This window comes from Sarcophilus harrisii, chromosome 1, assembly GCF_902635505.1.
Source record: "Sarcophilus harrisii chromosome 1, mSarHar1.11, whole genome shotgun sequence".
NCBI lineage: Eukaryota > Metazoa > Chordata > Mammalia > Dasyuromorphia > Dasyuridae > Sarcophilus > Sarcophilus harrisii.
The window spans coordinates 575,038,238-575,062,240 of NC_045426.1; the positions used below are offsets into that span (position 1 = coordinate 575,038,238).

The 24,003-nt window shown below is 34.2% G+C and overlaps 1 protein-coding gene across 4 annotated transcripts in view; it reads left to right on the forward strand.

Annotated features, from left to right (window-relative positions):
- Positions 1 to 352: 352 nt before the first annotated feature.
- ESRP1 (epithelial splicing regulatory protein 1) overlaps positions 353 to 24,003 on the forward strand; it is a 93,921-nt gene continuing 70,270 nt past the window's right edge. For 2 of the 4 annotated variants that reach the window (XM_031946995.1, XM_031946996.1), the window contains exons 1-4: positions 354 to 827; positions 1,389 to 1,517; positions 3,104 to 3,217; positions 5,652 to 5,766. In XM_031946995.1, coding sequence (XP_031802855.1) covers positions 696 to 827; positions 1,389 to 1,517; positions 3,104 to 3,217; positions 5,652 to 5,766 — 490 coding nt within the window. In that variant the 5' untranslated portion in view covers positions 354 to 695. Of the gene's footprint in view, positions 828 to 1,388; positions 1,518 to 3,103; positions 3,218 to 5,651; positions 5,767 to 24,003 lie in introns of all 4 variants that reach the window. The other 2 variants (XM_031946998.1, XM_031946997.1) reach the window with 2 other exon arrangements.

The following is a 24,003-nucleotide window of genomic DNA, read 5'->3' on the forward strand; positions in this document are numbered from 1 at the left end:
GTCCCCATCATTCTCAATTTCTCCAGTCCTCAAGCCTCTCCACCAGCTTCCCCCTGTCCCTCAGGTAGCTCAGTCTCTTTCTCACCGCAGACCCCTCAACCTCTAGGAGTTCTACCAGGTCCTCTCGGGGCGGTATCCGCCCTTTCACCACCCAAGCAGTCCCTTTCATTCATCCGGCCATTGTCTCCGGGTCGCAGCTGCCGCCCCAGCCCACTCCTCCCTCTAGGCGAGTCTGCCTCCTCCCCCATCGCTGCCACGTCGTAGTTTGAAGGAACCAATGGGCAGGCGCCGCCAGGTGTGTCTCTCTCTTACCTGCACCACGTGGGGGAGGGTGGGCAGGTAGAGCCACATCCCCCAAACAGAAAAACCTTCAGCCATTGCGCGCGCGCCTCCCAGGGGTGCAGCCTTTCTCTTTGCTTTTTGCATAGACTCACGGGCAATTAAATACAAAAAGAGGCAAGCCTCAGAAGCTTTCCTTCCCCCACCCCCCCTCCCTCTTGCCCTCGGTGTGTAACACAGCCAGGTGTGGGGTAGAGTGGTTGCACTGCCTTTTGCACCAGTACGGCGAGGAGGGGGGTGGATTTTCTTCACCTTTTTCTCTTTGTCAAAGGGCTTGGCATCGGTTTTTCTTTTCGCTACTTCCTCGCCGCCTCACCACTTCCCAGCCCCCCTTCTCCCCCTTCCCACCTATCGTCATGACGGCGTCTCCTGATTACTTGGTGGTGCTTTTTGGGATCACTGCCGGGGCCACAGGAGCCAAGTTGGGTTCGGACGAGAAGGAACTGATCCTCCTACTGTGGAAAGTGGTGGATCTGGCCAACAAGAAGGTATTTGTTTCTTGGCGCTTTTGTCCCACTTGTGGGAGCCGGGAAGAAGGTGACTATAGAGAAAGGGAGGAGAGGAGTGGAGAGGGCTCAGGTAAGAGAGGGGTGGGCTCTTCTGCTTGAATGTGGAGTATCTAAAGGCCTCCAGAGCTTCACTTAAGTTGTTTCAGATCTTCGAATTGTGGCCAAACTCAAATATGGTGCTAAGGAGGGACAATACCCGGGGGAACTAATATTGGAACGGAGCTAGGCCTACTCCTCACGTCCCGGGGCAAACACCCCCTACCTATGGGGTCTGAGATTGTCTTGTATCCGCTGTCTCCCTACCCCAGTCGAACTTACGGGAGTTAAGAGACTGGAGGACACCGCCTAACTTAACCGACGGCAGCCGGTGTGTGAAATAAAGACTTTGATTATCCGACCAGATTCCCCAGAGAGCTTCGGGGTGGAGGTGGGGGAGAGTTTTGGGGAGTGGAATGAGGGAAGAGTAAAGAAAATCGAATAGTGGAAATTGGAAAGGAGACGAGAGTGGGGAACTGACCCCGACTTTTCCTCTCTGCGGAGGTGGGACAGTTGCACGAAGTACTAGTTAAACCGGATCACTTGGAACTGACTGAAGACTGCAAAGAAGAAACCAAGATCGACACAGAAAGCCTGTCCTCAGCCCCGCAGCTGGAGCAAGCCCTCCGACAGGTGACAGACAGCCCCTGTCCCACTAACCCCACCTTCACTCTCCCCAGGCCTTCTATTCCTTCCCGGCCAGAGAGCCCTGACTCGGCTGCTAGTGCAGGGGAGGGCCGGGCCCTGGCGAGGGCACCAGACCTCGTGCTGGGTTTGGAGCTAATAGAGGAGCAGATGATTGAAACCCTTTTTGAGGATTCTCCCTTCAACCCTTGCAATATTTGTTAATTTCTCTAATTCTCTCTTTGTTTCCAAACTTGGATCAAGACAACCATTATTTAAACTCTCAAACTGGCTTCAAGCCAAAGGGAGGAAATAATTTCTATATCTCATACACACGCACGCACACCCTCTTTTCCTTTTCTCCGTCTGTCGGTCTGCCTGTCTCTATTTCTCTTGACATTTCCCTGTAGACCTTAGGCACTGCAGTTGTAACTCTATACAGGACAGATTGGTGTAATTGTTTGGATAGAGTGTCTCTAGATGTCCTTTCGGTTGTCCCTATCTCCCAGCTAGGCAACTCGGTGCCAGCGCCTCCACGTTTCCTTGCCTAGCCTGCCTAATCCACCTGTGGGGGAGCCGGAAGGCAAAGGTGCTCCTTTGGGTGATTTCTCTCTTCTACCTTGCCGCCTTACTCTATAGAGGTTTGTAGGTCCTCTGAAGCAGTACTTGTGTAGCAACGGCTTTATGGCATAGGAGGAATCCCCCTTGTTCTTTTTTGTGAACTGCGGTCTGTCTGGATTGGGGAGAGTGCTTTATAGTTCACCTGTGGCCTTTTTGAAAGACACAAACAAACTCTCTGAGCTGATTCCTCTCTTCTCCCGTTTGGGATCACAGAGAGTAAACCACCCTGGTGAGAGATTTGAACAAACAGCTTTATTTATTTGTGATGCACTGACCCAGGAAAAGGATGGTGGACTTTCAAAAGGTGAGGGCAGTTAAGATTGTAGATGGGCAAGGCAGACTACTGCCTATATGCAACAGATGGGATTGTAGTGTATTTCCAATAAAATTATGTATTTTAGGTACCAAAAAATTCTGCTTTTTTTTTTTTTTTTTTTTTTTTTTGTTAAGCACCAGATCATTTATTTTGTGATATCATTAGAAATTTCTTAGGACAACTTTCAAAGAAATAAAACATATGATGTTTTTACTTTGTCCTGGCTCTGGGTCTTTGTAACCACTACCTTTATTTCTTTCTAAGTGGATTCTAAAGATATCTAAGAAAAATTATGCCAGAAAATCATTTCATCAGAGAAAGCCTGATATTGAAAAATGTGATACATGGGCAAATAATAACCACTCCTTGATAAATAAGGGTTCATGAGCAAAAGGACATCTTTTAAAATTTTTTTCTCCTGTGTCCGTTGGCATTGGTACATTGGAGTAGATCGAAGAGTCCCTTAAAGGGAAAACAAGTGTGTAAGGAAATTTTATGAAAGCTTTTCTCCTTCAAAGTTGCCCTGGGCAACACTTGTAGATCCCTGGTCAGAATTTAGCGTGTGTTTCCTTGAGTATTGAGAAGTAGAAAACTGTGTCAATTGAACAGTTTGTAAATCTGTTTACCAGTTGTATCCTCTTTTGTATCTTCCTTTCAGTTCAATCAATCTGTCAGCAACGAATTGAATATTGGGGTAGGGACTTCCTTCTGTCTTTGTACTGATGGCCAGCTTCATGTCAGGCAAATTTTGCACCCTGAAGCTTCCAAAAAGGTAAGAATAGATTTTTAAAGTTTTTTTGGTGTATTTTTTTCTATAATTGTTTCCTTAAACTTAAAAATAAACATGAAACTTTCATAGTGTTTCCTTTAATTAAACTGTTAAAATTTGAGGTGATTAAGTATACAGATTTTTTAAATTACAAAAAAAATTCTTTATTATTTTAATTTAAATTACACTTTGAGGATGCTTAGAATTCTTTAGCCTTTTCAGAGACTGATCTGATATTTATGGTTATGTTAGAATACACTTATTTAGGAAAACGAAAACAGTCAATTAATAAATATTTAATAACCATCTATTATTTGCCAGTAAGTATGGTAAGCACAGGTCAGGATGTTTCTAATTGTTTAAAAGCTTGGTTTAAAACAAAAAACCTTGAGTGCCATTGAGTTTCCTTTGTGTTGAAAATGCTTAATTATAATTTATTATCATGATTTTGCTTCAGTGGAGGGGGGAGAGTAGAAGGAGAATTAAAGGATCCTTATATAATGTTGAGAAATTTTCAGAAACAGAAAAATTGAGTTATATCATAGTTTGTATTTTTCATGAATTAAGATTGAAACATGTAATTGAATATTAAAGACCATATCATATTGTCAATTTCTCAAAACTCTTGAAGAATTTTTCATATCACTTGATTTCACTTTTATTTCTATTTCTTATTTTGCTCTTAAGAAATTTAATGAGTGAGGTTATATGAAAATTGGTGTTGACTTAATGTTTTCTCTGAGAAAAGTTTAAGGACAATATATATGGTATGGCTATATGTTCATAATAAGATGTTTGGGAATCAAATTGGATTAGACCTAATTGATGGTAATAAAAATTCAGAGTTGTTGTTGGGATTTTTTTTTTTGATAGTGACCTAAATTCTTTTTATTTAATTGCATAAACCCTTTCAGTGGCTTAGAATAATAATTTATAATAAGCAAGCAATCAAAACTATTATCTTTTTGTTTTATTATACATAATATTGAGGCACATTTGTATATTGCTGATTCTCTTTTAAGAAGTGCTCTATAATAATGCTACTCAGTTTTAAAAGATCTGGGTAATAGCAAAAATAATTTTCAATTTGGTTTTTGACCCAGTACTTACTGTGGACAGGAACTGTTACATGTTGGAGAAACAATAATAAAAATGAGTTAAAATGACTGAAAACTGTACCATATGAGTTCAAATCTGGCCTCTGACATTCACTATATGACCGTGAGCAAGTCATTTAAGTCCATTTGCCCTAGCTCCTCATCTGTAAAATGGGCTGAAGAAAGAAATGCCAAACCAAAGTCCCTATTTCTGCCCCCCCAAACCCCATAAATGGGGTCATAAAGAATCGGGTATGAGTGAACTTATTTAGTAACAACAACAAACTCTATTTCCACCTTTGTGGATGGACAAAAACCACAGGTACTTATAGTTTTAAGCAACTGAAAAATTGCTTAAATTATTTTACTTAATTGATTTTAGAATTTACCTACTTTAATTCTTTAGATTTATGTTTATTCAATGAGAAGAATATTACAATTAGTTTTAAACTCTGTGCATAGGATTATAGAGTTGGAGCCAAAAGGCTCCTTGTAGACTCTTTAGTTGAAGCTCATTGTACAGATGAGGAACTAAACCCCAGAGAGAGAAGTGATTTGCCCAAAGCCACACTGGCAGCAAGCTTTAGAGTTGAAATTGGAACCAGCACTTCTGACTTCTGATGTGCTTTTCACTTACTGTGCTGTCTTCTTTCTGGTGGGGAGACAAACGGATGTGTTCAGTAAACAAAGACAGTAAGAATAAATTTCCCTTCATAGAAATTTCCAGAGCAAGACCATCAGGAATAATTAATATTGGGATTAGGAATTGATAAAAGATACCTATGGTTCATTTTTTATAGTTTTCAGAATTTTAATACATTTCAAATCTTTTGAGGGTAGGGCTACTAAATTTTATAGTCCTTTCTTTTATTATAGCATTTTGAATAAAGTGCTTAATAAATCAGTTATCATCCTATTAGAATTTAACTATGTGATGTCTAGATAGGTACAGTACATAAAATTTAAGAGTAAGGCAGATTAACTATCAAGTTTCAATGCAACTTTGTGTGTTTTTTGTTAATGGTGAAATTGAAAAGGATTTCTTTGCCATTTTAGAGGGTGATGATGATTACAGTTAAAATACAATATTGACATCAAAATAGTTGAATAAAAGACAAGAATATAAAGTGTATTAAAATCTTAGAATGCAATAATATGGTATATATGAAGTAGTCATCATCAATTCAAAGTTTTTTTTTTAATTGATTTTGATATTTCATGGAACAAAATCACATATATTCAAATTATAGCAGCAATTGTTTATTTATTTTTTTTAAGGATTTGGGGAACATAGGCTAAAACACAACTTAGCTACTAGTAATTACCTTGTCCTTTCTCAGAATGTATTATTGCCTGAATGCTTCTACTCATTTTTTGATCTCCGGAAAGAATTCAAGAAGTGTTGCCCTGGTTCACCTGATATTGACAAATTGGATGTTGCAGCAATGACAGATTGTATCCTTTTAATGATTGGATCAAATAATACAGCTATCCAGTGAAAAGATCTATAAAAGGTCTATAGACCTGTGTGGAAGTGTCAGGTTGGAATCTTGGTGTATTTTAAATGTTATAATCAGTTTCTTTAAAGGGGATGGTAGGTAGAATAGACATGGCCCAACAAGATTCTATTCTAAAATGATAAAACTAATATTAGAAGTACAGGTGCATCATTCTTAAATATTTTTATGTTTTAATGAGTTTGAGCAGTATTCTACAAGATAAACATAATTCAAGACAGATTTTGTTAGTAGGATGAATAAATTTGTGAAGGTGATTTGAGCTTTGGTGTTTTGCTTACTATTTTTTCCTGGAGATTAATTGGAATAGAATTAATTCCTTCTCCATCATTTATTACCTTTCTTGCCTATCCAATATTGGTACAGATGATAGGATCATAAATGGAGAGCTAAAATATTGTGCCTATTTCAGGTAGACCAATGTCTTCATTTTACAATTCTTTGGGATGAAGTATGGAAGGAGAGTGGGTAATATACTGGTTCTTTATTTGACTTTGGGTTTCTTTAGAATGTATTAGGATTTTTATTTTTATTTTCTGCCTTTTTATTCTCATGAGCACCTTTGACTTTACCCAAATTAACTTTGTTTTTATTCCCAATAAACTCAGCTAACCTATGCTTAGCATATCTTTGAAAATTTGAGATATAGGTGTGGATGTGTTTGATCTACCTTAATTCTAACATTGTATATGTATTTTATATAATATAACATGGATAAGTTTGGTATCTATAATAATCTTACCTAGTGATCATAAATGACAAATATTACATTTCACAGCTTTACAATACTAATAAGTAGTAACTCTATTGCTGATATTACTGATGTGGAAATCAAACTGTAGAACAGATCAGGTTTTCCACCAAAGCTATTGAAAAAAAATCAAATCTCAGATTTAAATTTCTAGACATTTTTAGAATTATTAAGAAGATATATTTGCTTTTAAACTTTTGAATATTTTTGCTAAACAACTTCTTAGCATTTTGAGCACTGATATTCTCAATAATTATGATTTATTTTATTTTTAGAAATAGCTTTCCTGACTACCTTTTCCTTTACTGTTAGGAATAATTTGCTTTGTTTAAGATTCATTGGTTGGATTTAGATTTGTATATTTCAATTTTTAACAAAGGACTATTGCTTTAGCATGATTGGTTCTTGGGGGAGGCTAGAATGAGTTCAATTTAAAGCAGTTCCATCCAAAATTTTCTTTGAGAAGTTGACTATTCATCAGCAGTATCTTAATACTTTGAATGATGTTGAATATTTAAAATAGCTAAATTGTGCCATTTTTGACTCCTCTAAAATATATGATCAAAAAAAAAATCTTAGAAAATCTGGATATAGTGGGACAAAATAACCAGTAAGTTATCTTTAGAGAGAAGGAATCACTTTAGGAAGATTAATAGACTTAGTAAGGCCAATAGAAATAGAAAAGATTTTGTTGTAGATAAGTATGTAAATTTCAGTTTACTATGCTATTCAAGACGGGAAGACTTTTTTTTTTAATTGTTAGCCACAATTAGAGATTGATAATCTTTATTGTTCATCATTCCATTAATCTTCTGCAGCTTGAGAAAGAGCTATTGAAAGTTTAACATTTACAATAGAGTGTATACAACTTGTCTTATTTAGTACTAAAGTAACTACTTTTCTGCATTTATTTTTTTATTTAGAATCTTTGTTTTTAAAAATATATATTTTATTTTCCCCTCATTTTAATTTCCCAATGTATTACTTTCATTTTCTCTTCTAGAGAGCAATCCTTTACCACAAAGAATTTTTTTTAAGGGAGAAAAACAATTCATCAACTAATCAACTATGTTGCAAAAGTCTGGTATTTTATGCAGTGTTCTATCCACACTCAGATGATTTCTACTTCATCCAATTAGCACTTCTGTTGTATCCATCCAAAATATTTTTTGTTAATTGATGTTCCTAAGATTATTTAATCTCTTTTCTTCTTAGTTAAATTACATTGTAGACTATTAATTGGAGTTTTAAAACTTAAAATCTGACCTTCAAGATTTCACAAATCCTTATGGATGGATAAGGACTATGCAAAGGTCTGCTGGATAGAGTACTACAGAATCTCCCAGGAATCCTGGAGATAAGAATTCTGAACCATGAAATGGCAATTGCCATTGCAAACTACAGAAACAAACATTAGCACGAATTTTTAAAAATATAGTCAAAGGCTTGTTTTAATGTCCATAGGAGTTACCCCATACAAATTTATTATGGACAGATGACTAAATCCAGTATAAAGCTAGGACATTTTCCTTTGTTGGCTTTTTGTTTGAGACAGAAGATGACTTCATCAAAATACAGTTTCTCCAAAGTACTTTGATAGGTTTAATACAGTTTCTAGAAGAGTTTTCAAAATTATGGGGTGGAGTTTATTTTTTATTGGGTTTTTTTGTTTGGGTTTTGTGATTTCTTGGATAGGAAGCTTAATCTTTGTTAGGCAGGAGCACAGCTAGTGTCAAAAGCAAGATTTGCATCCAAGTCTTCCTGATTGGTCCCAAGTCTAATCTTCTGTCCTTTATACTCCAACTTCTTTAACTGGCTCATCACCCCTTATTTCTCCTAACTGAATGTAGGAGTTGTGATATTATGATTTATTATCAGTAAATGTATACTTATTTTGTATACTTACGTAACTGGGATCACATATAAATTTCTCAGGTAAAAAGGGATTGAAACTCTGCTTTATACCATCCTACCTCTCCTTATTTTTTCAGTTTTAAAAAAGTAAGCTTTCAGTCACTTTTAGAACTCTTTTCCTTGATTAAATCCTTAGATTTGAATCCAAGTATTAAAATGCTAAATTTATAAATTTCCCTATAGGTCTGTGCATACACACACACACACACATTTATTGCCTATGCATTCAATTTGTAATTATTTATTTGCAGTGCCTTTCATCAGGACACGGGCACAATTTCTTCAGGTCAAAGAGAGATATCTGGAACTGCATTTCAAAAATTTTATGACTGTCCTTATCTATGCAAAAGAGCTTCATGATGCTTGAAATATAGGTCTGTTCTGTACTTTTAAGTCACAAAAGGGCTCTCTTCTTTTTAAATTGTTGGGATGACAGTGTGGAATCCAGAACTTGATGAACATGTTCAGGTCTTTAAGCTTAAATGTCCTGTTGGCAGTTTTGTAGCACTGGTAGCCAAGTAGATAGGGAGTCATGTGTCTGAGGATTACCTGTTCAACCTGGTCAACCAGTGTGGGAGTGAAAGGAACATCTTTTAGCCAATTCTTGTCAAGCAGAGATTGATAGCTTTTATAGGATTAGGGGATTGCAAAAATCTGTTTTACCTGCAAATGGTCCATTTTCTGGACAATACTTCATTCTTTGTGATTTCTCTTGGTGTCTTATGGTGTAAGAGTGATTTCCCCTTAAAATATAGGCCTAGGGAAGTTTGGCAACTTGATGCCAAATATTAATTAACATTTACAGAGAGCATTAAGGTTCCCTATGTTATCTCCTTTGATTTCTTCAGATTATTGCTTCTTACACTGCTTTTTTCTATCGTCCCAATTGATTTTTTAAAATAGCTTTTTATTTACAAGTTATATGCATGGGTAATTTTACAGCATTGACAATTGCCAAACCTTTTGTTCCAGTTTTTCCTCTCCTTCTCCCCATCTCCTTCCCAGATGGAAGGTTGACCAATACATGTTAAATATGTTAAAGTATAAATTAAATACAATATAAGTATACATGTCCAAACCATTATTTTGCTGTACAAAAAGAATCAGACTTTGAAATAGTGTACAATTAGCCTATGAAGGAAATCAAAAATGCAGGCGGACAAAAATATAGGGATTGGGAATTCTATATAATGGTTCATAGTCATCTCCCAGGGTTCTTTTCTCTGGGTGTAGCTGGTTCAATTCATTACTGCTCTATTGGAACTGATTTGGTTGATCTCATTGCTGAGGATGGCCACGTCCATCAGAATTGATCATCACATAGTATTGTTGTTGAAGTATATAATGATCTCTTGGCCCTGCTTGTTTCACTCAGCATCAGTTCGTGTAAGTCTCTCCAGGCCTTTCTGAACTCATCCTGTTGGTCATTTCTTACAGAACAGTAATATTCCATAATATTCATATACCATAATTTATTCAGCCATTCTCCAATTGATGGGCATCCACTCAGTTTCCAGTTTCTGGCCACTACAAAGAGGGCTGCCACAAACATTCTTGCACATACAGGTCTTTTTCCCTTCTTTAAAATCTCTTTGGGATTTAGTACTTAGAGAGTCTCCATCAATTATCTGTTCCTATGACACATACTAAAGGATTTCCTTATTGCCCCTAACCTGACTTTTTGACAAGTCTTGGGTTCCCTGGAAAAGAACTCTCTGAGACTTCTTCTGATTTTACACTTGTGAATTTTCAGGATACTGCATTATCAATATGGAAAAATAGGGAACCTGGGAAGTAGAAAAGCATTATGTAGATTTGAATGATACCAGTTGGGCCTTTTTCTTAAATAGAGATTTTTTGATGAGAATTATTCTAGATGTTTTAGTAAATTTACTAAATTCTGGAGTGGGTGGGTGGGAAACTTGATGTTTGGAAATTCTTTTTTTGTTTATTGAGCAAATATATGCTTTTGATGCGATTTTTTTTTTTCTTTTTAAAAAGCCCCCCTCCCCCCCCTAAAAAAAGTTGCATAAAATTGTGAATATTTTTAGAAGCCAGAATAAAGTCATTTTGATAGTCAGCCCCATTGTTCACGACCTAATTATTTGTGATTTAACCAGAGTTTCTGCTGTTTGTAGTTCTCTGGTTTTCTGCCTTTGAATCATTTTAATTCAGAAATAAAAATCTTACAATTTACATACATAGCATCATGAATGAATAAATTGTGCCTAAGAGAGGTTTAAATATCCAATACTTGAGCCATAAAGAGAATTAACACAAATTTGTAAGACTAAGCATCATTGTTCCAATGGATAAAGGTGCAGGGGATGTAAATAAGGTTCTCAAAAGAAGAATCAATCAACAGTTGAAAGTTTGTTCCAAATCAATTCATAAACATTTATGATTGAGTCTGTAGCAGACCCTATGTTATGTATTGGGGTTATAAAGCTAAACAATAACAGTCTCTACTTCTCAAAGTACTACTAAGATAAATGTTAAAACAACTAGGGTTTACTTTAAAACCAACAAAATTTTCAAAAAAGACAAAAGATGGAAGTGGTCATTTTCAGAGGGGCTGAGGAAAGACAGATATCCTAGTATAATCTGGATGTAGTTGTGAATTGATTCTGGAAGACAGCCTAGTATTATGCTAAGATGGTATCTAAAATGTTCATCTCTTTTCCCTCAGAGATTTCAGTAGGTAGCCTCATACCAGAGTGTCGAAGACAGTTTCCATTTAGACTAAAATGCTTATAGTAATTCTTTTTGTTATAGAACTAAAAGCAAAGCAATTTATTTATTGGGAAACAGTTAAATAATCTATGATACATGAATGTAATAAAATGTTATGTGCCACAAGAAATAATATATATAAAGAAATCAGAGTTATATGGATAGATTTATAGGAACTAATGCAGAGAGAAATAATGTGGAGGGAGAGAAAGAAAGTAAGAGCAATGTAAATGAAAAGGGTGAAATGGAATTCAATGTAATAATGATCAACTTTGGACATGCAGAAGAGTTAAGAAAACTGCCTCTCTACTTGGCAGATGGTGGACTGCGGTATGAAATATTGCATGTATTGTCAGACTTTAATGCATTGTTTTGCTTTACTGAAATGACTTGTTTTTCTTTTTAAATTTTTCTTTTAAGGAACCTCTTGTTAGGTCAGAAAGTAAGGAAGGGATACGTTAAGAAATGAGTGACATAAAAAAGGATCAATACAATTTAAAAAATAGTTTTAAGTATTCCTTATTAAGTGGACTAATAAGGGGAGTAGGTAAAAATAATTTGGCATTGGAATATTTGTTATGATGAATTAAAGTAGTACACATCTTATTTTTCCTTTTCTGTCAAGAGGCAGGTTTTATATTCAATCCCTTGAAGTCTCTGTTGGCCATGAGACAAATCAGAGTTTCCAAGTTCTCCACTGTTTTTCTTTTTTCTTTCTTTTCTTTTTTTTGCTCAAGCAATTGGGATTAAGTGACTTGCCCAGGGTCACACAGCTAGAACATGTTGTGTCTAAGACCAGATTTGAACTCAGGTCCTCCCGACTTCAGAGCTGTTGCTCTATCCACTGCACCACTATCTGCCTCCTTCCACAGTTTTTCTTTATGTTATTGTAGTCATTATATAAATTGGTCTGTTTCTTTTACCTTGCTCTGTATCATTTCATATACACCTTCCAAATTTTTCTAAATTCATTTCTTGGTATGATTATTTTCATTTGCTTCCATCTGTTTAGCTATTCTCCAGTGGATGAACATACACTGTTGTTCAATTCATTAGTGGAACTGATAATAATGCTTATCTGCACTGTTAGAAAGAATTTCCTTTCCCAGGAGTTCTATTAATGAAATCATAGATCCAATCCCTATCATCATCACCACTACACAATATGGTAGTAGATGTCTCTCTAATTTGTTTTATTTGGCTCATATTAAGTGTGCTTTTCCTCAGCTAACGAGGATTGCAGCCTGACTGAAAAATTTGCGGTAGATTTTGTATCAAATGTGGAAGATCTTATGCATGATTTAATTTGGTTATATCATTTGTAAAGAATTTCAGAGCCCCACTTGTTTTCCCAGTTAAGTACTGATGCTTTTCATATAAAGGCTTATGATTCTAGAATATCCCTAAGTAGTATGATTAACAAGATAGGTCAATCATTTTTTTAAGGTGGGAGGAGAAATAAAAACTCTGCTTTCCCTTAGAGTCTAAATACTTGATTCTTTTGTATTCATTTGGAGGTACAGCAGTTGTTTTTTTTCTTTGTTCTTATCCACCAGGGCATTTTCATATACTAGGTAAGAGAACTGGAAGCCAGAAAATTAGGATTCTTGTGACTTCTTTCTCTTGGAAGATCTTTTAAGAATTCTATTGCTAGGCAGATGTGACTTTAGTCATAGAGACGTTTCTTTCATCTCTTTGCATTTTGCTCAAATTCTTAAAAGAGTCATGTGAGGGAAGGGACATCATTTTGTCTTAAGTTCTGAATTTCCCAGTGAATCCAGTCCAGAGCTCTCTGCACAAGGGAGTTTACTAAATGATAATTGTAGTGATAATTAACAGCTATGTTTACATGTACATATATACACACACAAACACATATATAGTTATTTATTTATTCTTGATACTTATTTTTAATGTCACATTCATTTTTCAATGTACTTTCCTCTGTTCCTTTATCCAGAAATCATGCCTTATAAAATTTAGAAAGGAAAGGGAAAAAAAAAAAACAGTTTAGTAAAACTAATAATATTACCAACTTCTTGGTAATGCAAATGTATTCCTTACTTTTAGTTCTATCTTCCAATTCCCCTTGTCAATGAAGACAGGAAGGTATATTCTTACAAATTTTTTTTGGAGCCAAGCTTGTTATTCTATTTCTTTTTTTTTTTTTTTTTTAATTTAATAGCCTTTTATTTACAGGATATATACATGGGTAACTTTACAGCATTAACAATTGCCAAACCTCTTGTTCCAATTTTTCACCTCTTACCCCACCCCACCCCCTCCCCTAGATGGCAGGATGACCAGTAGATTAAATATATTAAAATATAAATTAGATACACAATAAGTATACCTGACCAAAACGTTATTTTGCTGTAGAAAAAGAATCAGACTCTGAAATATTGTACAATTAGCTTGTGAAGGAAATTTGTTATTCTATTTCTTAAAGGAAGGTAATAATGCTTGAACAACCCATTCTACAGGATTGTTGGAGTGTGGGAAAATGAGGCAATAAATGTGAAAGCACCTTGAGAAATTAAATGTGCCTTATGTGAGTAAGGTAGATGGTTCCAATTATTTTTTAGAAAAGTAGGGAACACTTTACATCTATCCTGGCAGTGTCTTGGTAGGCCTTTTTCTCCACAGTTCCAACAACTGTCATTATAAGTGATTTGCATTTTTTCATAATTGTAGGTAACTTTCCTTTTTTCTTTTGAAAATTTCCTCTTAGGATTTGGACCATTAAAGGCATGGCTGCCAAAGCAAGGTTTTGAAAGGAATACAGTAGAGAATCATACTGATATCTATGTTTATTTTCTCTGTCACAACAGAATTGGGATATACACACACGTGTGTGTATTAGAGAAAAGAGAGAGAGAGAGATTGAAACATCAAAATACACAGTTAAGCATGGTCATTGAATTTGTTGGTTAGGGAAGATATTATATTGGTATCCATTAATGTGAGCCAAGTGAGTGAACCTGAACCCTCTTTCACCTGTTGTTAGTCATGTCTTAAATCAGTAGTCAGCATATTTGGGGTTAGTCACAATATGAGTTTGAACTCATTTTGACTTAGGGGAGAGGGCATTTTAAATACATGTTTATGTTATTTTAATTTATGAAATAAAACAAGCATTTCTATAGTAGTATAGTTTTTAAAAAGATGATTGCATATTTTTTAACTGGTTGAAAACAAAAAAAAAAAACTTTCATCAGAGAACTTTGTTAAAATTTTGTCCTTTAAAAGTAGAACTATTTTGAACTGAAGAATTTGGACATAAAATAAAAAAATCTTTCTAGAAGAAAACTCCTTTAGTTTCTTTTTTTCTTTCATTTTATTTTTCCAATAAAGAAGAATTTATTATCTCTCTCCAGTCCCACTGAAAAATAAAACCAAAAATTTTCTAATAAATATAAATAATCAAGCAAAACAAATTCCCACATTGGCAATGTGCAAAAATGTATGTCTCTGAATGTATCCTCTCTCTGTCAGGAGGTCGGTAGTGTAGCTTATTAACAGTCTTCTGGACTAATGGTTGATGGTCACATTTATTGGAATTGTTCATTGTTTCCAATTTGGTTATTTTTACAATGTTATTGTATAAATTGTTCTGGTTCTGCTCATTTTACTGGGTATCAATTCATTTCTCTGAAAATGCTTTTGTTATTTCTCACATAATAATAGTATTCTATTACATTCATATACAATGCTTTGTGCTACCATTTTCCTATTGATGGGCACTCTGTTTGTTCTTTGCTACTCTTTTTTTAAAAGCTACTCTTAAATATTTGGGGGCAGGGATGACTCTTCTAGACTCATAGTTGTTTTTCAGCTCTCACAGGGAAGACTAAAATTACGGAAGACTTGTTTTGTTATTATGGAAGCCATTCTGATTATTTATAGTTGTTTGAATGTATCTTTTCTCTGTTTACTACTTGTCACTTTAGTTTCCTTTTTACTATGATTTGCTGTTCCAGTTTTATTGCATTAAGAGCTAATTGACGGGGCAGCTAGATGGTGCAGTGGATAGAGCATCAACCCTGAAGTCAGGAGGTCCTGGGTTCAAATCTGGTCTCAGGCACTTAACACTTCCTAGATCTGTGACCCTGGGCAAGTCACTTAATCCCAATTGCCTTAGCAAAAAAAAAAAAAAAAAAAAAAAAAAAAAGCTAATTGACCCCCTCTCTTTTCCATGTATTTTTTAAATAGCTTTTTATTTACAAGTTATATGCATGGGTAATTTTACAGCATTAACAATTGCCAAACCTTTTGTTCCAATTTTTTCCCTTCTTCCCCTCCCCCAGATGGCAGGTTGACCAATACATGCTAAATATGTAAATTAAATACAATATATGTATACATGTCCAAACTGTTATTTTGCTGTACAAAAACAATCGGACTCTGAAATATTGTACAATTAGCCTGTGAAGGAAATCAAAAATGCAGACGGACAAAAATATAGGGATTGGGAATTCAGTATAATGATTCTTAGTCATCTCCCAGAGTTCTTTCCCTGGGCGTAGCTAGTTCAGTTCATTACTCCTCCATTGGAACTGATTTGGTTCATCTCATTACTGAAGATGGCCACGTCCATCAGAATTGGTCATCATATGGTATTGTTGTTGAAGTATATATTCCATAATGTTTTAATGGAAAGAGGATGGAGGACAGAGGTCCTGAGTTCAAGTGCTTTCTCTGCTTCTTATGAAGGTTATGGATATGTGTCCTTGGGCAAGATATTTCCCTTCTTCCCACCTCAAAGGAAATTACTGTAATATACAGTCTTTCTCCATGACATTGCAGAAAGCCAGGCACATAAGAGGTGCTTAATAAATGCTTGTTGATTGACTGATTCAAGAATTTAGCAAGTGTTCTTTAGCCTCTGCCAATTTAGAGATTTTTATGATTGGGTTATGGATGATAAAAGCTGAAGCAACATCTAATTCATACCTGACCAGGGAGCCACAAGGTAATTACCAACTGGTCATCCAGGTTTCACTTGATTTCAAGTAAGAAGGGAACATACTTCTTTTTGAAGCAGCTCATTCCACTCTTGATTAATGCTAATAACTAAGACGTCTTTTCCTTCCAGCAAGCCTAAACCTGCCTCCATGTACAGTTGGCCTTAGTGTTCCTACTGGGGATAAGTACACCTTTCTAGGCAAAGTGGAAGAGCAGGAGAGACAAATTTAAGAAGTTTTACCATGTCTGTTTCTGAATATAGACTTTTACATGGACTGATTGGATAAATTGGAAAGATTGACATGCTAGAATCTAAACTTACTCTTAAAAATAGATGAGGTATTATAGAATTTGTATTTATGACTTACTGTCAAATTAAGTTTATTTTGTTACTCTTCTTCCCTTAAAGAGAAAAGGAATCTGGGAAAGTAAGGCTTTGTTTGACCAATTTATTTTTTTTTTCTTTTTCATTCTTAATTTATTTTACTAAGTCCATTTTCAGTGACATAGTTATTCTCTGTTAATATATTTGCCAATGTTTTTAGCTAGGCATGAGCCATTTCCTAAACAAAATAAAACAAAAAAAGGAATTACAGAGTGTTAATTGCTAAGGTAGGGGGTAAGACACTCTAAATTTGTCTTCTAGTAATATATTTAGGACGACTTGCCTTATTTTTTTTCTGAAAGTTTATTTACTATTATGTTTTTACAAAACTGTTTTTTGTATATATAAAAATGAGAAGCTGATTTAGAGGTGTCAGGTGAATTATGAATTCATTCAGCATTTTAGTGCTTTGTTTTATAGAATAAACATTTATTTGAATAAAATAAAAAATTTTTAAAACTATACTTTTGAATTGATAGACAAAATCTCAATGTTCTTTTTTTAATTCCTACAGCTCTATTTAAAATGTCTCCCTTATGTTCACTCAAACATTATCACTGCAAGACCACCATCAACAAAACTTCCAACAAAGGTTTCACAAAAACCAAGATGTTTCAGATATGAAAAGATTTCTCACTTATATTTCTAAGATTTATGTCAGTAAAATCCTTTGCTTTCAGTCTGACTGAATTTGAAGAGACTTATTGGGTTTAAGCAGGGTGATTAAATTGTCCAACCATGGCATTTCTGGGAAACTATTCCCTAAGTGGCAAAAAGGCTACCATCTGTTTGTGTGAAGTACCACAGTTGTAAAAACAGTTTTTTGTTTTTTTTTTTTTTTTTTTTTTTAGGATTGAAAGAAATACTTTTTATGCTTTCCCCTTGCTCATTTCCTTATGCTGGTTTTCAATTATGAGACTTGCCGGTCCAGTTCTCTCTTGTGACTTACCTTGAGGGTAAAATGATTAAGTTCTGCATGACTAGCCATAAATCAGGAGGTATGAAGCTCATCTTCAATTGACTTAAGATCAAACAGCAATAAGAATAGATGTATAATTATAAATTGATGAAGGAAGTAATTATTGATAGTTGTTTTCCTAATCTCTTTTTGTAGGTAATTAACAGTGCTTTAATGACCATTACCTAATATCAGTATGGAGGTAAGGAGGTAAGATTAGGTAACCTTAAAAAAAATTAGATAAGTGTCCTGAAACTCTTGGTCTTGGTGTTTGACTTAAAAGAAAACTAGTTGAAGCATGATGCATAGAACTTGATAAGTCAGGAAAATCTCATGACAAGGAAGTTGTGATTCAGTGAAGAAATATTTTGATTTTAAGTGCCTTATTGATTAGCTGTATGAATTTGATATCTAAAGACATAATTTATTTTATTTATTTAATTAGTTTTTACATGTATTGTATTCTATTCAAAAATTTTTGCTTAAAATGTGCCAATTCAGCATGGCCTTTTGATTTGTGAATCATGTCAACAAGTTTATTTTAACTCCAATGGCACAATCATCAACAAGTTTATTTTAACTCCAATGGCACAATCATTGGGTTAGTGCTATGGGGGTGGGTGGGAAGGGGCTGCAAAAGAAATACATTCCTCATCCTGAAAAAGCTTAGTCTAATTGAAGAGGTAAAGGGACACATTTAAATGAACCCATGGTTCATGTAGGTATTTCTTTCTATTGTGCAGATCTCAACCAATGTATGCTATCTTATTCTGGCTAATTCTGGTCCATATGGTTGTATCAAGAATCTACTCAAAGTACCAAAAGACTTCTCTTCGGTCTTATCACATTTTGTGATTACCAGGGAAATACTTACACTAACATTTGTTATACCTAATTTTCACTATATGACTGGCTCACTTTCTGTTCTAAGAATTCACCAAAAAAGAAAAAAGCATTTGATTCAGTATAGCAAAAAGACCCACTTTAAAAGCTTTCTTCTAGCAAGCATGTATGTCCTGTATGTCAAAATCATTTAAGATTTCCTTAGATTTAATTAAGAGAATCTTATTTAATGCTTGATATTAATGTGAAGGGGGTTAAGTATAAAACAGGAATATGCTTGTTACAATGTTCACTGTCATGGAGGAAACACATTAAGGAAGGACTCCTTAGATTGTAAAGTCCCCTATGTACTCTTATTAGAAGATGACATTACTAAATGAATCAAAATATAGGAACATCATAAGGCCTCCTAGATGTGATACATAATCACTCCAGAGTTTGACCTAATTATATTCAAAGGAAAAGTCAAGTGGATGAAGACTACCTATTTTCCAGACCAAAATGCAGCTGTTGAGAAAACCTTTAGAATTTGTTTATCAGTATGTTTTGTATTGACATTGGTGGAACCCAGATTTAAGCAAAATTAAGGCTAGGTTGCTTTTTGGGAAATTGTACAATCTTTATTGGCCCTGAGTTGTTTTTTTTTTCCTGAAACAAAGATTTTTCTCTCTTACATTCCTCTTCCTCTCCCTCTCCTATTTCCCTTTCTCTTCTTCCTTTCCTTTTTCCTTTCTTTCTTGCAGGATTAAAATATTTTTTTTATGAATAAGTTGGATTTATTTTTCTTCCATCTTTTTAATGCCTTTGTTCTTTGAGAGATAAATGCCTTGGAAAATAGCATACTATAGACTGAAGAAATGAAATTATAGGTCACTTAGGGCAATAGGAAAGCAGAAGCATGTGATGAGCATTAATGGATTGTACACATTATAAATAAGAAATTGCTCTTTGATAACACAAAAGTATGTCATCAAAATATGTACAAGGAAAAAATGAGCTGAACAAACAGAAGAGATAATAGATAAACAACTTGTATACTTCAGTGGTGAACTTGAAATGAAGAAATTAAGAAAGGTCCCCAAAATGTTTGATAGGCACCTTGTCTTGTGGATGACTTAAGGGAAGATATGGATAAACATAGTATAGGATAGGCAAGCAAAACTAAATTGTAATATGTATCTTTGGAAGGAACAATAGCTTTGTTAGATTCACAGATGTATTTGAGACTAACTCTTAGAGAAAAGCCTAATTCTCATTAGCTGTCACTTTTGGTCTTAGTGTCCCTTTTCTTTGGGGCACTTAATTCTACTTTATCCCATTCATTCTTTTGTTTGGCTACAATATTGAAAGGGAAACCAGAGTGGCAGAACTGCTGATGATTTTTTTGCCACTTTGCCTCCCACTATAGTTTCCAGTGGGTTTCTTTAAAATTTTTGTGGTTATTATAATATTATATAAAAAGTGTTAAAGGAACATGTTGGGATGACATCTAGAGATTGATCACTTTAGGGCAGTACTTTTTAAATATTGTTCCAAGAATCTTTAATAGCTACAGTAATGAGACATTTCTCTGCTTTTTTAAATTTCCTCCTGTCATTATGTCCTTTCTAATAAGTTTGGGTTAGAGGTGATTGGTAGATAAAAAAGACCAGAGAAGAGAAATTGAGAAATGTCACCCAAAAAGGGATAGCACTAAAATTTGAGTTTAAACATAATTTTTCCCAGAGCATATATCCAAGATATCTTCAACTAATATGCAAATGCTAATGAATATACTTTAGATCTATGATATCATAAATTTGAGTATTTTCTTTTCTGGTATAGTGAACCATCCTATCCTTTCACATCTTGGACAATTCCCATATAAGTCCTATAAATCTGCCATAGAGATATACAACAACTTCATAATTTTTTCCTCTTTACTGTTCCATGGGTGCTGATGTAACATTATGGCTTATCATGTGTTAAACCTCATTTTCATTATATGACTGGCCATTTCCTTTTTTACTTACACATTAACTTACTAATATCTTCTGTCAAATTTTACATACATATCTTCATTGGTAACGTTACAGCTTGCTTATACCCACTATGAATCTTTCCATTGTATTTTGAGATACTTGTAGTTTTTGATGCTTCTGAAATTGTATGAAATGGCTTGATAGAAGCATTATTGAGAGAATATGTGTAGAATTTTTTTTTTTTTAGGGAGTTCATTGAAAGGAGGACACAATTTTCACTTTAAGTTTAAGTTTTTAGGTTCTGCTTGTTATCTGTCTGGGATGCACATCCTAATTAATATGTGGATGTACTAGTGCAATAAGTTGCCTATGTGTCATAAGCACTATTCACATGGTGAAGTATTATGGAGATAATTTTTGAGGTTTCAGAGGGAGAAGTTATTTTAAAAAAGGAAATAGGCCAGTTTAGTTTTTGTTTTTGTTTTTGTTTTTTTCCATTTTGGACTTTGCTTATTGTGCATCTGGAGTTTCTGTCCTAATAAGCCACTAGACTAATTCAGTAAGTTGCTTTTCTGTACATCATAAGTTGGGCAACATATGTTGATATCAAGACTGATCTTTCCGGTGGTCATGGATTTCATGTTTAGAATAAGTACTATGTCATCAGCAAATGAGATACTCTAAGGAACCTCATCAGTGGGGAATCCTCCTTTTGTTAAAACTCTGTCCAGAAGGACATTCTTCATGATACTTTCTTTTTCTTAAAAAAAAAAAATATTTTTCACAAATATAGACAGTTTTTAACATTTGTTTTAAAAACTTGACTTTCAAATTTTTTCATTTCTTGTCTCACCTTCTCCATCACTGAGATGATAAGCAATTTGATAGAAAACACACATTTCACACTTTAGTGAATGAGGATATTTTTCCCTTTTGTCTTTCTCAGTGTTAATACTCTGCTGTGTGTTTAATTGTCTTATTCTTGGTTCTCCTCTGTTATTAACATGTTAAACATGCACTGATTTTTGAGAATCTGCATTTCATTTTACTGTCTCATGTTTTAATTTTTTTAAAGCAGACCCAGGATCTTATTATCTTTATTTTTTAATTGTGACTGACCCTAAGCAGTTAGTGACCTGATTTCCAGGTCATTCCAAAATGATCAGTTGTTTTTCATCGGTTAAGATAATAGTCTTTTTTACTCTTTTGATTATGTTTGATACTTATCAAATATTGTCTTTCAACCCTTTTTGTAGCTTTCTTTCACTGTCACTTGTTTGTGAAGATCTAGTTTAATTTATACAAAAAAATTTTTATGTCTTATTACCTTATATCTTCATCAGTAATGCTTTTGATGTAGAGGTTGACAATTCTCATTTTAACGTAAATGAAAGAATAAGATTATGGTTCCTTCAAAAAAGCAAAAATTATGTCAATTATCCTTTCGATTCTGTTATTCTCTTCTCCCTTGAGTTTTTGAAAATCAATTCCTGAATGCTTTTATAATTGTAATTTTTGATATGGATTTATCACATATTCTTGTAGATCTAGTTGTTTCTTTTGGCTTGGATGATGTACAATTTTCATTTTATCATCTGATACTGAGGATATATTTAAAAAGTAATAACTCTACTATTACTAATAAGACTAGATTATAGGACCATAGATTTGGAATTAAGACCTTTAAGAGTTTTATTTAGAACAACCCTCAGTATATAAAGAAATGCCAGCAGACTGATTCCCTCTCATATTCTCACAATGTATTCATTCTCCTAGTTCCTCCATAAATATTCTTGGGATGATCTGGTGTAGTCAAGACTCATACTAGTTTCTGAGCAAACTTATATACCTATAGCTTGCTCATCACTGCTGTGTAAGATAATATGATTTATATCTATTACATTCATGTCAAGTTTTTAAAAACTGAACTTATACTCAAATTTGGTATTAATTCTGGTGGTCATGTCTTTTCTATGTTCTGACCAAGGAGATTATTCTTTTCTTTTATTTCTATTGTTGTATCAACTCTGTTGCATTGATTAAATTTATCCAACATATGGTAATAAAGTCAAATTCTTTATTTAAAAAAATCTTCCCTGTTTGGATTGGGGGTGGTGTGGGAGACAGTAATTTTTAAAAATAGGTTGGGTTAAAGCTATTATAATTCACACAATGTTATCTACTCATCTTCAGTCTTTATTTGCTATTTAATTTAATATTTATTGTAGTCAGTTGATATAAGTGCATACAGGCATCTAGTTCTGAAATGTCACCTTGTAGTTTCTTGTTTTAATCAATAGAACTAACAGTCCTTGCATGCTTTCTATATGTAGTGCTTGCTTACTCTTTTAAAATTATTTATGATGTATAGGTGTTGTACTTCTAAATATATAAACCTTTAGTTTTTTAGGCTTCTTAAACCTCTAAAACATATTCCATCTTCCTCCTCAGTTAAAATCTTTCTATTTTATAGTCACCATGTGTCCGGGACTTGGTTTGGAGGCTATCTTATCATATTCTGAGAATTTTTTCTTCTTTTTCTGCTGCAGATGGTGATTTAAGAACTTTATATACCTTAATGGTAATCCCTTTGTTTAGCGTCATTATGACTTTTTAAGTCAAAATGACCAACTGCCTCATGAAATGGTTCTTGTATGATAAACCAAGTCTGCCAACTTTTTTATTCATTTCTCCAAAGAGAACATGGGAGCACAGGTCAACATAGATATGGTGTACATCTTTTAGTTAAGTATATCTATCTATATCTAAGTATATCTAGTTAAGTATATAGTTATTATATATATTATACATATATTATATATAAGTATATAGTTAAGTATATATATATATGTGTGTGTGTATATATAAAAGTATATCAACTCACTGGACAAAGATTGAATATTGGATATCCATAGTTAAATCTGTTGTTGAGTCATTTTCAGTATGTCCAATTCTTTATGACCCCATTTGGAGTTTTCTCAGGAAAGATACTGGAGTGGTTTCCCATTTCCTTCTCCAGCTTATTTAACAAATGAGGAAACTGAGGCAAATATAGTTAAGTGACTTACCCAGAAGGACACAGGAAGATGAGTCTTCCTGACTCTAGGCCTGGCACTCTCCACTGTATCACCTAGCTGTCCCAAATCTGAAAAATAATTCTTAGAGTCCACTACTCAAAAACAGAAGATTTGCAGAAGTAGAAGACTATTTTTATTTTGTGCTGTTTATTGATAACCATGGCAGAAGAAGTTCTCATCTAGTAGGGTTCAATATTCTTCGGTAATCTTTATTTAAACTTTGGTCCTGAGACAGTAGAAACTCTTTGTGGATAGACTGGCACACAGTTAGTGATTTGAGTTTGATCAGAAGTTGCAAGAGCCTATGCTTGATCTCACCAGTCACCTCCACAACAGAATGAGATGAGGGAGTAGGACTTTGTATACAAATGATTATGTAAATAAATACACTGCTTTTCTCAAGTTTCATAAACCCTAATGGATTACGGGATAAAAAAGACAAATTCCCAGAGGATTAATGAATGTCCAATGAAAGAAAAAGTTCTATATTGATCATTGTTATAATTATGGGAGACCAACACATCTCTATTTTAATAAATTATGTTTCCCCTTACTAGACTTGAGTAAGCTATATTCTTTTTGGCCTAC